Here is an 18,281-nt window from a genome sequence, read left to right as displayed (position 1 = left end):
TGTTTTTTCTCTATAACATCAGTTACTGCTAGACAAAGGCAGAGTCATGATCTTAGGAGATTTAACCTAGTGTGGAATTCACATTTACTTGTTAGCTACATCTGTTATCTAAAATCCGCACTGGGCATTGATATCCAGATGCTTAGATGATAAACTACTAACAGTTGTTTCCAGCTTCAGACTCAAATGAGAATAAACATATTCACTGCATGTCCTCTAATTTATCACTAAAGTGAGGCACAAATGATAAAAAAAAAAAATTAACGTATGTGACTACAGATTGGTTAAAGTGGTTTGGCTAGTGTCTACAACTAAAATTTAGTTCATGAACAAATCTCTTTGTACAACATAACATTCATTGCTTAGGTAGATATTATTCACATAAGAAACTATCAGCTGGGAAGTATTTGAAATGAGAGGAAAGGAATATAATCTTAAAAGAACTGTCCATCATCCCCTACTGACACAGTTTAGTAAGTATTCATTTCTTCTCGTGAAAGGTAGAAACATGCAGAGTATCTTTAAACATGCAAGATAAGTTGTTGGCATTCCAACCCAGATGATCCTTGTTAGTATTAAACACTTCAGTACATGCAGACTTTAGTTCATAAAACTCCCTTTCACATACACAGAATGTGTTTGTACTTTTGCTATGGTCAGCATCAACCCTTTTAAAATGAAAAATAATAACACTGCATACAAAGCATGAAAACAGCATCATTTTCAATAGTTGGTCTCATATTACACAGTGGATAGCAGACATGGTAAAATGGTGACTATAAAATAGTACTAAAACCACACTAGAATAGGGATATTACCTTTTGCCCTGGACGACCAGATTCTCCGGGTTCTCCCTGGGCAAAGAAAACCAAAGATGGAAAAGGCAGTCTTAAAAGAACTCTCTAGAACGGTTAGACCCCTGGACACTTTCAGCCTCCCTGACGACACATGCATTTCATCTAGTAATATAGAGAGTAATAGAGTCATTCACTCTATTACTCTCTATATTACTAGACATAGGAACCTTTTTTTTTTTCCCCTGCTTTGACTATGTCTAAAGCTTATGTACAAATACACATTTCCATTAAAACCAATCAGGAAGGGATTGTTTAAGCCTTTATTAGACTTCCAGCAGATACTCCCTGTTGTGTTTGGAAGCCAATTATTGCAGGAGAATAGAAACAGAGTTAGAACCATCCAAATTGGTAAAAGAGAAGAGAAAGAAGAGACATACAAAAGTCAAAACTGTAACTCTTGGGGTACAAACGCTTGCAAGCATATAGTTACCTTAATTCCTGCAGCAGACGATCCAGGGTCACCCTAAAATGAAACCCAGGAGAGATTATTCTACAAGTTATGAGGAGAGGAAACACACAAACACACAGAGAGCCGTTATTGACAGGAGCGCCCAAGGGAAATGCCATGACTAAAGGGTCAAACTATGCTCCCTAAGAATTTGTATCCGTATGGCTGTGAAGATGTCAGTAATTTCCAAGATCAACAGTATACTTTCTAAAACTACTTTGAATGCAAAATACATGAGGACTACATTCCTTGAAATAAATAGAAATATATGAACATGAATCTCTTCCCCTGATAGAGTGCTACAGTTGTGTTCTAAAGCAATACATGAACAGATCCGGAATTTTAGTTTTCTCCATTTCTGGAATTTATTAATGTCACTGGCTATCATTTGCTAGGAGATCCCTAACTCTTTTGGTCTTTAGAAAGTCAGAGTTCAGTAGATGAAGTCAAAGGGTTAATGATGTTGAGCTGGAAAAAGCCACGGAGCCGGTCAGTTTGCTTTCCTCGTGAAGCACACCACAGTTATGACTGGCACGTTTTTTTCTAGCCCTACACTTATTTCACTGTGACACGGTCACCGGAAAGTTACAGGATGATGGATGACTTGTGGGTGGACCCACAGAAGATCTGAGAGGAAATCTTGAGATAGAATCTGGTTTTCTAAAAGGCATTGTATTCCATCCGGATGGAGGGTGACTACATTCCTAAGGCAAATCTGCTCTCCAAGGGCAGATAGACGCTGCTGGGAGAGAATTCAGGGGTGCTTGGGATGTTGCTAATTTCTGAGGTGATGCCAGACAAAGGCTTAAGATTTCCAAGCTCCTTCTGGTCCTCTCTTTCATGAACACGCTACAAGGAAAACAAAAGGGAGCAAATGTAGACAATGACTGTTAAGGAAACAGAAACAGCCACAAGGAGAGAGACACCTCCTGGGGTCTCCTCGGCTGTTCTCTCTGCGCAAGTGCTCGCAGAGTCCCAGGGCCTCCCTGCTCGTTCTACAGCTGCGCATCAGTCTCTTCTAGAGAAGAGGCAAACCCCAGGCCTCTGTACACGGGATACTTGCTCCCTCCCTCAGTTGCTGTCTTCTTTTCCCACGGCTGGCAGCTTGTCTGTTCAAGTCTTGAGTGGCTTCACCTCAACTCCTCACCGACCAACCTAGACACTCGCCCCTCATATCCACATCTCACGCCGCAGCATCTCTGCGTGTCCTGCATGCTCACTGCCTATGGATTATGTGCGTGTGTTTTCTGCCGAGTCTTTCTTTGTCCCTTCATTAGAAGATCAGCCACATGTGGGCAGGCTCAGTACCTATTTTTATGCAGTGTCTAAATAAAATATGCTGGATACATATACAGTGAATGAATGAACATATCTCAGAAAGAATGTTTTCCAGCAGGTCAATAGCCAAGAATCAAAATGAAAAACACAAAAACCTTGAGGAAGAAAAAGAAGAGCTTAGGAAGGAGAAGAAACTAATAAATTAGCTTATTTGTGGAAACATATGAGTTTCTTTGACATCTGTAGCTGCTATTACTCAAGGAAAAATTAAAGCATGATGAAACATATAGAAGAGGACCCCAAACACTGTCTTATTATAAAATGATACTGGTTTCTTTTCCCCGACATTAACACTGAATTGAGCTCTGAATGGGAAGTGAAATAAACGTGGTTAATAAAATAGTACTTATTTCTATTTCTACTAAATCAAATCTGAGAGCCATCAATACCAGTGAGTCAGGGCTGCAAAAGTTTGCACAATAAGACCTTTGTATTCATAAAAGCAAGTTTGACTTTGCTAAGTCCCTTTTTTTCTCATTTTTACCTCACAACACTCCTAAGAGATAGGACAGATATTACTACTCTCAATAGATGAGGATATTGAAGCAACTTGAGGCTAAGTGAATTTTGGACTTCTTAAATGTTATTGCTATGTGTTTTTGTTTTTGTTTTTTTTTAGAATAAGAGAATTACTGGTATATCTCATTTTGACAACAAGGCATAATGGTTGTAGTAAACTTGTAAATAAAAGGAAGTTGCTTGTATTAACTGTAGATAAAAACTTTTTCATTCCAGTGTTTTAATAGAAAGTGAAAGTGAAAGTCGCTCAGCCGTGTCCGACTCTTTACGACTCCATGGACTAAACAGTCCATAGAATTCTCCAGGCCAGAATACCGGTGTGGGTAGCGTTTCCCTTCTCCAGGGGATCTTCCCAACCCAGGGATCAAACCCAGGTCTCCAGCATTGAAGGCAGAAAGTGACTGGATAATCCATTAATGAGAATAAGGGCTAGATTTAATTCTCAGAGAAAGGGAATATGAAGAAAAGGTCAGTTTCCTGAAAGGCTGATTTATTCGTGGACATTGGAGTAGTTTCATTTTATGGACAACTATAAGTGATATCTCAATTTTCTTTTCAAAAATTAGAACTGTGAAATCTCAAGGAATTTTTATAACTTTTAGAAAGTGGCAAGGCAACTGCTGGAAGACATTTCTAAGTTAAACATTTTAAAGGATGCTGCTGCTGCTGCTGCTGCTGCTGCTGCTAAGTCGCTTCAGACGTGTCCGACTCTTTGCAACCCCACAGACAGCAGCCCACCAGGCTCCCTCATCCCTGGGATTCTCCCAGCAAGAACACTGGAATGAGTTGCCATTTGTAGTGAAAATAAAACAGTGTTTATAATCCTCTTTCCTCTAAAAGTAAAAATGAATACGGGATTAAAGTAGGAAAAACGCCCAACTGTGTCTAAGTATACTCTTAGCTTCATAAATTCGTTGGTTTTGAAATGAAAGGGTAAATCATAAAATGAAAAATACTTTCAGAAGATACTTGTGGTAAATGAATTTGATTTGCTATTGATCATTACAAGGCCCTGATGGAAAAGAACCTGATGCTGGGAAAGATTGAAGGCAAAAGGCAAAAGGAGAAGGGGGTGGCAGAGGATGAGATGGTTAGACAGTATCACTGACTCAATGGACATGAATCTGAACAAACTCGGGGAGACAGGGGAACCTGGAGTGTCCATGGAGTCACAGTCAAACACGACTTAGGGACTGAACAACAGCAACAAATCAATCATTCAAGTACAGAAAGTTTCTGTTTGGGGCTGTGATTGTTTTTAAACACAACATTGATATGCAGATAAATGAAGTGAATGTGGGGACATTTCTATCACTCATTAATTCATTCAATAAGTATTGATTGAGCATCGGTTTTTGTGCCAGCCATGTTCTGGATGCAGGGATACTAGGAGAGAGGGAGACAAAGTTTCAAACCCTGTCCTTGTTCTGTGCTTAACAATACAGTTGCCCGTCCATATCCCTGGGTTCTGTATCTGTGGATTCACCCAACTTCAGATCAAAAATATTAGGGGAAAAAAAATTACAGGAAATTCCAAAAAGCAAAACTTGAATTTCTGGGTCCATGGCAACTATTTACATAGTATTAGGTATAATAAGTGATCTGCTGCTGCTGCTCCTAAGATGCTTCAGTCATGTCCGACTCTGTGCAACCCCACAGACAACAGCCCACCAGGCTCCCCTGTCCCTGGGATTCTCAAGGCAAGAATACTGGAGTGGGTTGCCATTTCCTTCTCCAATGCATGAAAGTGAAAAGTGAAAGTGAAGCGCTCAGTTGTGCCGGACGCTTAGCAACCCCATGGACTGCAAGCTTCTAGGCTCCTCTGTCCATGGGATTTTCCAGGCAAGAGTACTGGAGTGAGTTGCCATTGCCTTCTGCGAATAAGTGATCTAGAGATGCTTTTTAAAGTACAGTTGACCTTTGAACAGCATGAGTTTAAATTGCAAAAGTCCATTTGTATGTGGATTTTTTTTTTTTTTTTCAAAAAACATCTACAGTAAATATTGTAGTACCACATAGTCAAGGCTATGGTTTTTCCTGTGGTCATGTATGGATGTGAGAGTTGGACTGTGAAGAGGGCTGAGTGCTGAAGAATTGATGCTTTTGAACTGTGGTGTTGGAGAAGACTCTTGAGAGTCCCTTGGACTGCAAGGATATCCAACCAGTCCATTCTAAAGGAGATCAGCCCTGGGATTTCTTTGGAAGGAATGATGCTGAAGCTGAAACTCTAGTACTTGGCCACCTCATGCGAAGAGTTGACTCACTGGAAAAGACTCTGATGCTGGGAGGAATTGGGGGCAGGAGGAGAAGGGGACGACAGAGGGTGAGATGGCTGGATGGCATCACTGACTCGATGGATGCGAGTCTGAGTGAACTCCAGGAGCTGGTGATGGACAGGGAGGCCTGGTGTGCTGCGATTCATGGGGTCGCAAAGAGTCGGACACGACTGAGCAACTGAATTGAACTGAACGTGATCTGAAGTTGGTTGAGTTTGGCAGATGCAGAACCACAATATGGAGGAAATGGGGATATGAAGGAAGCATGTAGAAGGTGGGCCTTTTATAAATTATATCCTAATTTTCAAATGTGGCAGAGTCTCAGTACCCCTAAGGCCCACATTGTTAAAGGGTCAACTGAATATGGGAGAAAGTTCATGGGTTATAGGAAAATTCCACCCCACTTTAAATAAGGAACATCCTAGGATTTTGATATCTTTGAGGATCCTGGAATCAGTTCCCTAGGGATACCGATGGACTATGGTAATCAATGGTATATACATATAGAACCCGCCTGCCAATGCAGGAGACCCAAGAGATGCAGGTTTGATCCCTGTTGGGAAGATCCCCTGGCAGAGGGCATGCCAACCCACTCTAGTATTCTTGCCTGGAGAATCCCGTGGACAGAAGAATCTGGTGGGCTGCAGTCCACGGGTTGCAAAGAGTTAGAGACAACTGAAGTGACTTAAATGCACCAACATTTACTTTCAAGTGTGGGAATAAAAGGTAAGAAATCCATCTCTACATTAGTTGGTGAGGTTAACACTCCAAGAGCAGAACCTAACCTTCCCTTAGTAACTCCACGTATGATTAAAATCAGTCTTCGGCAGGTCATTCTTAAGTCCTGAGTGCATCGTAGCTGCTGGCCACAGAGAAAACCCAGTCCAGAGGTTTTCAACAGTCCCACAGCATTTCCAGATGACCAGTCTGGAATGGTTTAGATTGCTTTACCATCCAAAGGCAGAGTTGGATCAAAGGGAAAAAATTTCTATTAAAGTGAATCAGCCGATGACGTAATTTACTACATCAATGGCAGAAAAGAAGCATTTTTTGATTTTACATCTCAAACTTGGTAAATGATGAATGAGTTTCACATACTGAACCCAAAGGCCATGAGAAGAGTGTTTCTAACATGCTGGAAACAAATTATATGACAGAAGCAGGAAATGTTTAAAAAACACATCAAAAATTATATTCCAATTACAGCATTCTTGGGAATGAATGCTACAGGTCAGATTACATATTATATGTTACATATTCCTATTTACAACCCTCTGTTTAGACTCATTGAAAGTTTATAGAAATGATTTCCGTTTTAACTGAAGCATTTCTTGTACCTAATTTCAGTTGACTAATAAAACTTTTTGATAAAAAAGAAAAATAACCAATCTAGTTGATTTCCATTTCCATGTGGTAAGAAAGCTAACATTTATTGAGAGTTTACTATGTGTGAGTTGGTATGGTAAATGATTTGCATTAATATAAAAAACAAAAACAGAATTCCTTTGAGATGAATTTAGCCTTTACAAAGTAAAAAAGTTGCTTTCGTATTACAATGTTAAATTTTAAAAATGTGTGATTAAAGAAATAATTATTGGCCTACATTCAAAATATGAAGCTCTAAAAATACATCTTCTCAAGCTTAAACCTCTCTACATAAATCCACATAGGCATAGCTCAGACTTGGCTTAGATTGTTTTCACTTGAAGAAACTGCTCTCCATTTAGAAGATTTCCTTTCTTTAAGCAGAGGTTGGCAACTATGGCCTGGGAGGGCCAAATGCAGCTAGCCACCTGTTTTTGTGTGCCCAAGAGCTAAGAATGGTTTTTGCATTTTAAATGGTTAAAAAAAGTCAAAAGAATAATATTTCGTGACATGTGAAAAGCACATGAAATTAAAATTTCAGTGTCCAGAAATAAAGTTTTATTGGAACAAAGCCACTCTCATCAGTATACATATTGTCTACGGTTGCTCTCATGCTATGATGACAGAGTTGAGTAGTTGTGACATACACCATATGGCCCACAAAAACTAAAGGATTTGTTTTCTGGTCCTTTACAGGGAAAGTTTGCTGACCTCTGCTTTTAAGCAAAACAAGAAAGTTAAATATAATATCCATGCTTATATATCTGGGGTTTGAAATTTTTACTTCAAAAAGTCATAGAGGTATACCATTGATCTCATTAGCATTAAAACATACTCATGTTGTGGTGGATTGCATTGTGATGCTTGAATCTGACAGATAATAATATGGGTCACAGCACTGGTTCTCAACGCAGGATAATTTTGTTCCCCGGGGGACAACTGGCAAGCTCTGGAGACAAGGTTGGTTGTCACAACTTGGGAATGCTATCGGCATCTAGCAGGAGAGGCCAGGAGCGATGCTAGACATCCGACATTTACCCCATGGAGGATTATCCAGCCCTGAATGTCAGTGGTACTGAGGTTAAGAAACCCTGGTCTGCAAGAAACTGACAGTCTAGCCTAACATCTAGACTGTGTGTGTGTTCAGTTGTGTCTGACTCTTTGCAACCCCATGGACTGTAGCCCACCAGATTCTTCTGCCCGTGGAATTTCCCAGACAAGAATACTGGAGCAGGTTGCCATTTCCTACTCAAGAGGATCTTCCCAACCCAGGGATCGAACCCCTGTCTCCTGTGTCTCCTGCATTGGCAGGCGGGTTCTTCACCACTGAGGCATCTGGTGCCAGGGAACTTCTAGACTATCCCTTGAATACAAACACAATTGCTACTCAGGGACACTGTCATTAATCTATCCCTACTACCCACGCCATATTTATATTAATATTTATAAGAATAAGAAAGACAAATTTCTCTTTATTTTATGGGTATGGTTTTATGACTAACAATTATCCATCTGTACAGTAATAATTTTCAAATTAGACCATTCCTATTCTCAACTACAAACCTAAATGAATCGTTCTTTGTCTCATCAATTAGCCTGATTTAAATTAAATCTGACTATTCTATTTTCATCTGGGCTTTCCAGGTGGTGTCCGTGGTAAAGAACCCGCCTGCCAGTGCAGAAGATGCAAGAGATTTGGATTTGATCCCTGGGTTGGGAAGATGCCTGGAGCAGGAAATGGCAATCCGCTCTAGTATTTTTGCCTGGGAAATCCCATGGAGAGAGGAGCCTGGTCAGCTACAGTTCTTGAGGTCACAGAGTCAGACACAACTGCAGGACTGAGCACACAGGTTCCACAATTCTAAACATATACCACAAATGAAGTAAAAATTTCCTTTCTACGTCAGAGACGCCTGTGAAGTAAGAAACCAAGCAAAGACTGTGAGAGCCTGGGGAAAAAAAGCATGAGGTAGGAAGATGAACCACAGATCACTGCAATGTAAATGCTAGCAACGGTTTAAAATTTTTTAAAAAGGACAATATAAAAGTTGAAAAAATATTCGGGTTTGGTACATTTTAAGTCGAGGCAAATTTTCAAGACTGCATTAGAGGTTCTAATCAAGGGACACTAACTTTCATCAAACTCTTACATCTCATCCCAGTCCTGCAATCTTCTGTCCTAAAACTGGGACAAATGGAATCACTTTAGGAACTCTATTTTTACATCCCTGTGTAAAAAGGGAGTGCTCCATTTACACATAAATAGTGGAGTGTTTTTGTCTTGAGTCATATTACGAGAAACCAAGCTACACATTTTCTAGAATTTTTGAAGTACCATTTTACTTTTAAAATATTTAAATTTGTAGCTAGGAACCTATAGAATAATCACTCGTGGAAGTGATTATTGTAAAATTGTATATCTTGTAAAATTATCTCTGACCTTGTCATATTAAGCTATGATCTCTCAACTTTCTCAAAATCTCCCATTTCATGTAAATGAAATAATATTCTTGCTCATATGCATGCTCTCCTAGTTTTGGAAAAACACTGTACCTTTTCGCCTGTGTCACCTTTGGGGCCATTCTCTCCAGCATCTCCCTAAGGGGGGAGAAAAGAAATATATGAAAACATAGTGGTGATGCTCAGCAGTGAGTATCCTTATTTTGAGTTTTCCTTATTTTAAGTTTCCTTTCAGAGGCACTATATATTAATAGCTGTTGTAAACGTTCAACAGACCTAATGTACCTTACTTGACCAACTGCCTGATATCAACCCGTCCAAATAAACTTTATTACAATGAAGATGACTGAATAGTTTTAAACTACTCCATGATATTAACAGAAAGTAATTTCTCTGACTTTTAATAGCTTATTCTGGCACTTAGAGCTGCTTTAACTCTTTCTGTTTTCTCTGCTTAAAGAGTCACTCTAAGAAAGACTTTCTCCTGATTCCCTCCATATGCTTTCTACTTTATCCCTTCTGTCTGCTTCTTTGTCCCATTCCTGATTCCTGGACTCCTGCCCTCTCCTCTCCCTTCCATCTGTGTAAATTCTACTCTGTCTTCGAGCCCATCTCAAATCTCTAGGCTCTAAAAGTGCATGACACAACCCTCAAAACTGTGCAGTGAATATTGACTTATCTAGGCATACAGGTTTTGCATTGAGAAATAAATGTTTTAATAAAGTAAATAAAAATTTTACATTAGAAAATCTTCAAAAATCACAGCAAAATAATCTGAGGAGTTTATGCTTCCTTTGTTAGTTTTGAGAGCTCCTATGCCTATTTCGTCACAGATATCTCCTTTCTACCCACAAAGCAATGTAGTAGAAAACAAGTCATTTGTGTATTATCCATGTTTTGCGTCCTATTCTGAATTCTTTAAGTCATACAGCATGTTCTAGTGGAAACATCATAGACTTTGGAGCCAGAGACCTAGCCCAGCTCCAGTACCTACTGAGCAAGTGAAAATTTATTTGCATCAAATTTCTCATGTGCAACACAAGGACAAGAATATTTTACAGAGTTATAAGAAATAATTCCTGTGTCTAAGGCGACAAGGACCATATCTGACACAACGTAAGCTGTTAATGGTGGCCATTAGCAATAACAATGCATTATTGTTCTTGTATTCCATAAGAATACCCTTCTGTCTCCCATAGGAGGTCCCGTTTCTATCATTTAACATTTTCCATAAAATAAGAGAGAAGCTATTGATAATGATTTCCCTGAGAGAAGGAAGGGTGTTGAGAGAGGGAGATTTTAACTTTTTTTCTTCGGGTTCTCTTCTTGTTTCAAATAAGCATGAGGCTAACCTGCTCGGGAATTCTTTTATGGAGATGGGTACACCAGAGCGCCCGGGAGTCTGAGTCACTTTATCCCACGAGACCCTGGAACCATGCTGGCACTGCTGCTTTCCCCTCCTTACTTTCTACACAAAAGAGTCATCTGATGACTAATTAATTTCACATTAATTACCATAAACTGTTTGGATGCCAAATAAATATACTGATCATCAGTTAGGAGGGACTTTTGAAAGGCAGCCCATTAGCATGCTTTAAAAAATTGCTTGGAAATCCCTTTGTTAAAAAACAAAACAAATACAACAAACTTTCTTATTAGGAAAACTGGTTCAGAGTGGTCAGGAGGCAAAGGGTTTGACAGAAAAGTGACCCTTCTGCTTTGCTCACCTTCCGTTTAAATCAATCTCTTTTATTCTTGTTTTACAATGGTCAAAAATACAGTTAAATTCACAAAGCTTGCTGGATCTGTCGACGTATTTCTTTGGGATTAGTGGTGACGATACTGATTTGTCAGAAAGATCGTATCACTTATGAAGAGCATTATGTGGTATCTTGGTGATCGCCTACACAGACAACACACGTTTAAACACTGGTAAAGTACATAGCAAGAGAACATTCCCCAAAGTGGGAAGAAGGGTGTCTGTCTGAGAGAAATTTAACATACGCACTCTGCTTCTCCTTTTGGTTCTCTTTTTAGGTTTTTATGGGAATTCTTTGTGGGACAACGTTCAGTATGTTTGCTGCAGGTAAACATCTGTATCCCTTTAACCTAGTGACCTAAGAGGCAATAGAGGTATGGACGCTTAGAACAGTGCTGAAATGGCATCGGCAAGCAGGCAGAAGAGAAATTTTGCAGGCCTAGAGGTTTTTGAAAGCCATTTTAAAGCCTGACACAGAATGTTTAAATTTGCTCCTTTCTCCTTTCTTTAAATCTTTTTACCCAAACTTCTGAACAAACAGAAGAATTACCCTACTTTCTCCTTCCATTAATTAGAAGTTTTAAAGAAACAGTGGCCAGTATATCTATCTACATCTATATCTAGGCATAGCTTGTTTATTGTGCTTTGCTTTATTGCACCTCGCAGACACCGCATTTTTTTTACAAATGGAAGATTTGTGGCAGCCATGTGTCAAGCAAGACAAAAGGCATCATTTTTCTAACAGCATCATTTTTCAGTTAAGATATACATACTGTCTTTGAGTTATAATGCTATTGAACTCTTAGAGGATTATAGTGTAGCATAACTTTTACATGCTTCGAGAAACCAAAAATTCATGTGATTCATTTTATTGCAATATATACTTTATCACAGTGATGTGGAATGGAACCTGCAATATCTCCAAGATATACTTGTGTACCTGTATTTATCTATCCATCCACATATAAACACTGTTTAGTTTGGTGCCTCCTGGGGGAAGGAGATTAAAAACAGGCAGAATCATCTCACCTTTGCTCCTTGTTCTCCAGGTTCTCCCTGCACAAAAGAACAGAGTGAGTGACACATTAAACTGTAAAACACCTAATTAAGCAACATTAAACAAAATCAAATATTGAGCCTACTAGTTAAATTATATGTGATATTTTCTATTTTGCCAATATATATTTGCTTTCTAAACACAAATGATGAATTTCTTGGAAAATTGAATATGGATATCAATAGCAAATGTCACCTCAATTCCTTTCTTTTGAGGACTAAAGATGATCAGCAAAGCCTGGCTTTTAGGGCACTAAGGAGAGCAATGCTGAGGCAATTCTGAGATTATGACATCTTATTCCGACCAGACTCTGACTCAGTAAGGTGAGCTAGCACATCCCTCTGTGAAATCTTTCATTCCAAGCACTCCCTGGTTGCATGGATTATTTCTGGGGTCTGGAGTACCAGTGTAGTTCACCAGAATATCTTGCCCTGACATGACTAAGGCCTGAACTTGGACCCTTTCACAATGTCATGAATGTTCTTCAGTCTGTTGTTAACCACCATGGTTCTAAATCAGGTGTACTTTAGGAGTCATTGTTTGTTTGTTTTTTTCAGAAAATATACTAGATTAAGGCAGAATCTAAGTGAGTTTAGGAGAGATGTCTTTATGCAAAAATAATGATTATGACAGTATAAAGACCAAAACACAAAATTGTGTTCTGAAGAGTCTCATTTTCATTTTACCCAGGAAGAGATAGGGAACAGAATCAGAGAGTAAATATACAGCAAATCACACACATTACGATAATATCCTTCTTAAGAAAAGCTTGAGGAAGTGTTGCAATAAGGTCACACTGTTTTAAAAATTATTTTTAAGGAGGTTATTGCATTTTTAAAAAATCCTAATGCACTCTTAAAGTCACTTTGAAGGAAACACTCTTTTCACTTCCTGAAACTTGGCTGGACCCTTTGGCTTTTTGAATTTCTGGTTACCTTTCACTGCTTAACAGCCATCCTGATGGTTGCTAAGCAACAGAGGAACAGTACTCAGAACAAGCATTAAGCATTAACTCCTATCATTTGACTTTTTAGCATGGAGCTAGAGAGGGAAGAAGATAGGAAAATGGCTGTAGTCCCAGAAGGAATATTTTCTTTCCTCTCCTGCAGGACAAAGGACAGGTCTATAAATTTTAGGTCTGTTCTAGGCGCCTGTCAATAGCAATGTGATCTGTAAGATCAGCTGACAGGCATCTGTGGGTATGGATACACAGCAGCACAGCTGATGGGATTAGACATTAGTTCTGTCCTTCAAGGGATGGTCACTCATCAAAGGATTTGGGATTTGTCTGCCTATCTGGTTTAAACTAAACTGTCACCAATCTTTTTATGTTTAACAGATTCATTTGCTCTTCAGAAACAAAGGAAATTTGGAATCACCCCCCAAATCTCCATTACATTTTTTCCCTATCTAGTAATGCAGACTATATCCCTTTTTAAATTTTAAACATGCTACATTTTTATTGTGCTTTTCACTTGATTAAAATGAGTTAATTCACTTTAATTGATCAATAAATTGATTAATATTATGCTTTTCATTTGATTAACTTGTTGGGTTTTAGAGGTGGCCAAATCTTGAGGAAAAGTCACAGTGGCACTGTAAACATTTTCTTTAGCATGTCTTGTAAAAATTATGTGAACCTTGGTAGCGTGGATGTGACCTATGTTTTAATACATTCATCAAGTGGTAAAATGACAAAAGTCATATTTGAAATACAGGCTTTCTCATGTTAAGTATCCCAGAAGTCAAAGTTTAGACAATCATATCCTACACTCTCTCTGTGTTTTTAATGTAATGAGAATCATGAACATCATTTATTCCTTAGTCACAAAGTTTTATACTATAACATATTTTACTATTGACAAAAGATTCCATCCAAGTAAAACCAGTGGGATATAAAAAATTGTAACAGCTTAAAATTTCACGAAAAATCATGCCTCAAATGATTCTGCTTGGTTTTCTTTGCACCAACCTTTAGCCCTGGTATTCCATTCTGTCCTACTGCTCCAGGCAACCCGGGTTCACCCTCAAAAAAAAAAAAAAAAAGATACTACTAAGTTAAACACACAAAATCAACACGTTATACAGATTGTTAGAGGATATAACCAACCATCCAATAATACTCAAGAAGTACATAGTATGTTAAACTAGTTATATAAGTTAGCTTGGTTGGGCCAAAATTCTATGCGCTATGGACCAGGGATACAAGAGGGCTAATTTTCTTGTGTTCAGTCTTTTCTTCACTAAGAAAGCAAAAGCCAATTACCAGTGGAAATGAACATCTAGCATGGGGCTAGGTGCACCAAGTAAACATTTGATGAATGAGTAAAAGACATCTGAAAATTTAAGACTGGATGGAGAATTTTCAAGCAATTCCTCAGCTCAGGAAAACAGAGACTAAGTCATTGTCTTTATTAGAATTAAGGAAAAAGAGCATCTCCAAACCTAAATCCTGAAGCATACACACATCTACTTAATTCCTTTAGACACATCTGACACAAAAATAAAGATGGCTTTGATTTCTCTTCCCAGTTTCACTGTAAAGATGATTAAAATAAACATTCAGGGTTGTGGTTTTCATTGTCATACTGAGCGACAGGTGTTTGAGAAAATGATGATGACTATTAGCTAGAAAGATGACACATTTCAGAAAGATAATGAGGTATATCAGTCTTTCTAGACTCTGAACCAACAATTGTTTTCCAAAGAGGAAGAGGAAAAATATTTTCAAGTGCTCAGAAACAAAGGAAAAATATTCTGCATGATGACTGCAGTTAATAATACTCTATGGTATATCTGAAAGCTGTTAAGAGAGTAGGTCTTAAAAGTTCTCATCACAAGGACAAAGAATGTAACTATGTGAGATGATGGATGTTAACCAAAGTTATTGTAATCATTTCACAACATATATACATATCAAATCATTATGGTATACACTTAAAACTAACTCAACGTCATATGTCAACTGTAACTCAATAAAACTGGGAGAAGACAGAAAGCAGTGTGGCTTTTGTTATTTCCATGAACTTAAACTTACAGCAACTAGAATTTCATTTAAAAACATTCCCAAGTCATTTATTACGTGCTTCAACTACTGGGCAAGTTTCTTTCCAACGAGGGTTAAAAAGCTGCTCCTTAGTTGATTTTTTTTTTTAAGTTGACTATTTTTTAGAGTAGTTTTAGGTTCATAGCAAATTTAGTTGATTTTTTAAGAATGTTGTCTAAGTTGCCTGACTTAGGACTTCCCTGATAGCTCAGTTGGTAAAGAATCTACCTGTAATGCAGGAGACCCTGGCTCAATACATGGGTCAGGAAGATCCCCTGGAGAAGGGATAGGCTACCCACTCCAGTATACTTAGGCTTCCCTTGTGGCTCAGCTGGTAGAGAATCTGCCCTCAGTGCGGGACACCTGGCTTCGATCCCTGGGTTGGGAAGATTCCCTGGAGAAGGGAAAGACTATCCAGTCCAGTATTCTTAGGCTTCCCTTGTGGCTCAGCTGGTAGAGAATCTGCCCTCAGTGTGGGACACCTGGCTTCGATCCCTGGGTTGGGAAGATCTCCTGGAGAAGGGAAAGGCTACCCACTCCAGTATTCTGGCCTCCAGAATTCCATGGACTGTATAGTCCATGGGGTAGTAAGACATGACTGAATGACTTTCACTTTCACTTCTAAGCTGCCTGAAGGGCAGAAATTGTGACATTTTCATATCTGTGCTGTTACCTTCAAAACACATACCCTAGTAAAATGGTAACATTTTTTAAGTGCCAGGAATTTTACATTCATTAACTCACTTAATTCTCACAAATTTCTATGAGATAAGTACTATCTTCATTTCTCTTTAATAGATGAAGAAACTAAGGCACAGAATGGTAAAGTAATTTTTCCAGATTTACACAACTCTGCCTTAAGAGGTTGTGCTCTTATTATGCATTGGTGAATGAATGCATCTAGAAATCGGGAGGGCTAGTGATGAATATTTCTATCCTCATTATCATTTGGTTTATACTCCTCATTAATAGATGACCTCCAGAATGTATACAAACCTGGACTAAATGTAACTTATTTAAAGATGATTTTGTACACCTACCAGATAAACTAGGCAATGTGAAGCGTATAGTGTCTTTCTAAAAGGGCAAAAAATGTTTTACGGTTATACTGGGTTATTGTACTATAATTGCTAAAGTCTTAACTCATGGAAGAACTTCTTCCTCTATAAAGTTACACTGCAATCATTTGCATTTTCCTTGAGAAAATGGCAAAAATGTTCACTTACAATAACGATGGCCATTATAAGAAAATTTTGATATGCCCTTTGTACACAACCAAGGGTAAGAATACCAATAACCTCAGATATGCAGATGATACCACCCTTATGGCAGAAAGTGAAGAGGAACTCAAAAGCCTCTTGATGAAAGTGAAAGAGGAGAATGAAAAAGTTGGCTTAAAGCTCAACATTCAGAAAACGAAGATCATGACATCTGGTCCCATCACTTCATGGGAAATGGATGGGGAAACAGCGGTAACAGTGTCAGACTTTATTTTTTTGGCCTCCAAAATCACTGCAGATGGTGACTGCAGCCGTGAAATTAAAAGACGCTTACCCCTTGGAAGGAAAGTTATGACTAACCTAGATAGCATATTCAAAAGCAAAGACATTACTTTGCTGACTAAGGTCCATCTAGTCAAGGCTATGGTTTTTCCATTGGTCATGTATGGATGTGAGAGTTGGACTGTGAAGAAGGCTGAGCGCCAAAGAATTGATGCTTTTGAAGTGTGGTGTTGGAGAAGACTCTTGAGAGTCCCTTGGACTGCAAGGAGATCCAACCAGTCCATTCTGAAGGAGATTAGCCCTGGGATTTCTTTGGTGCTAAAGCTGAATCTCCAGTACTTTGGCCACCTCGTGCAAAGAGTTGACTCATTGGAAAAGACTCTGATGCTGGGGGGGATTGGGGGCAGGAGGAGAAGGGGCCGACAGAGGATGAGATGGCTGGATGGCATCACCAACTCAATGCACATGAGTTTGGGTAAACTCCGGGAGATGGTGATGGACAGGGAGGCCTGGCATGCTGCGATTCATGGGGTCACAAAGAGTCAGACACAACTAAGTGACTGAACTGAACTGAACTGAGGGTAAGAATAGAAGATCCCAGGAGGAGGAGGTGGCAACTTGCTTCAGTATTCTTGCCTGGAAAATTCCATGGACAGAGGAGTCTGGTGGATCACACAGTCTATGGGGTCGCAAAGCGTCAGATACAACTGAGCGACTGAGCACACACAAGGGTAAGAGCTCCACAGGAAATTGAATACACGCCTAAAGAGGACGCTCATTTACCATGTGACCATGAAAAGAGCTACGGAGTCTGCTTCTTCAAAGAGCCTACAGCAGGATGCACTAATATCATAACTCATGGTTTAATGCAAACAAGAAATGCTGCCAGGGAACAATACAAACTTTGTTTAGACTTTCAAAGAATAACTATGGTAGCCAGAATTTTTTTTTTTTTAATGGTTAAGCCCCTGGAACCAGACGAAATACATGCTGAGATCTTGAAGTAAGGGAGACAAATGCTGCTTAGGTATCTGCATAACATCCTTCTTAAAATATGAACATCGAGGGACTAAAACTTGATCCTTTTTTTCCTTTGATTTTATGTTTTGTTAAAATAATCTTTTAAAGTAAAAGGAAACAAAACATTGCATCCATAATCCCATCATTCTATAACTGTTTTCATTTTGTCCTGTTTCCTTCTAGTCTCTCAAATTTATGCTTACATATTTCAAGCAATTGTAAACTTATTACATAGTTTGACATACTGATTTTTTATTATTTTATACTGCATGTTTGGTTTTACACTGTATTTGTGTCTTATAAATAGTTTATCATCTATCAAAGTCACGTCTGATCATTTGTTTAATCTGCCCCAAATTGTTGAATACTTACATTGTTTCCAATTTTTGCTGTTAAAGATAAATTAAACATCTATGTAAATATTTCAAAGTTGCTTTCCAAACAGGATCTGAGCTTTATCTGCTTTTCCAGGCACCCACTCTGTTACTTTTTCCCAACTTCATCAGCATTGTATATCATAATTTTAATTACTTTTGTGGCTATTTTAATGAGTACAAATAAGACCTTCCTAAAGTTCAGGTCTACATTTATCCTTTGTAAGGTTAAATAGGTATCCAGCAAGATTTTAAAGCTA

The 18,281-nt window shown here is 38.7% G+C and overlaps 1 protein-coding gene across 1 annotated transcript in view; it reads right to left on the bottom strand.

Moving 5' to 3' along the window:
- Positions 1–18,281, bottom strand: part of COL25A1 (collagen type XXV alpha 1 chain) — a 497,004-nt gene that overhangs the window by 66,408 nt on the left and 412,315 nt on the right. Inside the window, exons 13-17 of the mRNA XM_060416804.1 lie at positions 14,052–14,105; positions 12,052–12,078; positions 9,357–9,401; positions 1,288–1,320; positions 819–854 (exon numbers count right to left, since the gene is read on the bottom strand). Of these exons, the coding sequence (XP_060272787.1) occupies positions 819–854; positions 1,288–1,320; positions 9,357–9,401; positions 12,052–12,078; positions 14,052–14,105 (195 nt within the window). The remainder of the gene's footprint in view (positions 1–818; positions 855–1,287; positions 1,321–9,356; positions 9,402–12,051; positions 12,079–14,051; positions 14,106–18,281) is intronic.

This window comes from Ovis aries, chromosome 6 (assembly GCF_016772045.2).
Source record: "Ovis aries strain OAR_USU_Benz2616 breed Rambouillet chromosome 6, ARS-UI_Ramb_v3.0, whole genome shotgun sequence".
Classification (NCBI taxonomy): Eukaryota; Metazoa; Chordata; class Mammalia; order Artiodactyla; family Bovidae; genus Ovis; species Ovis aries.
Note: the sequence above shows the minus strand (reverse complement) of the source record. Positions and strands in the feature narration are given on the sequence as shown.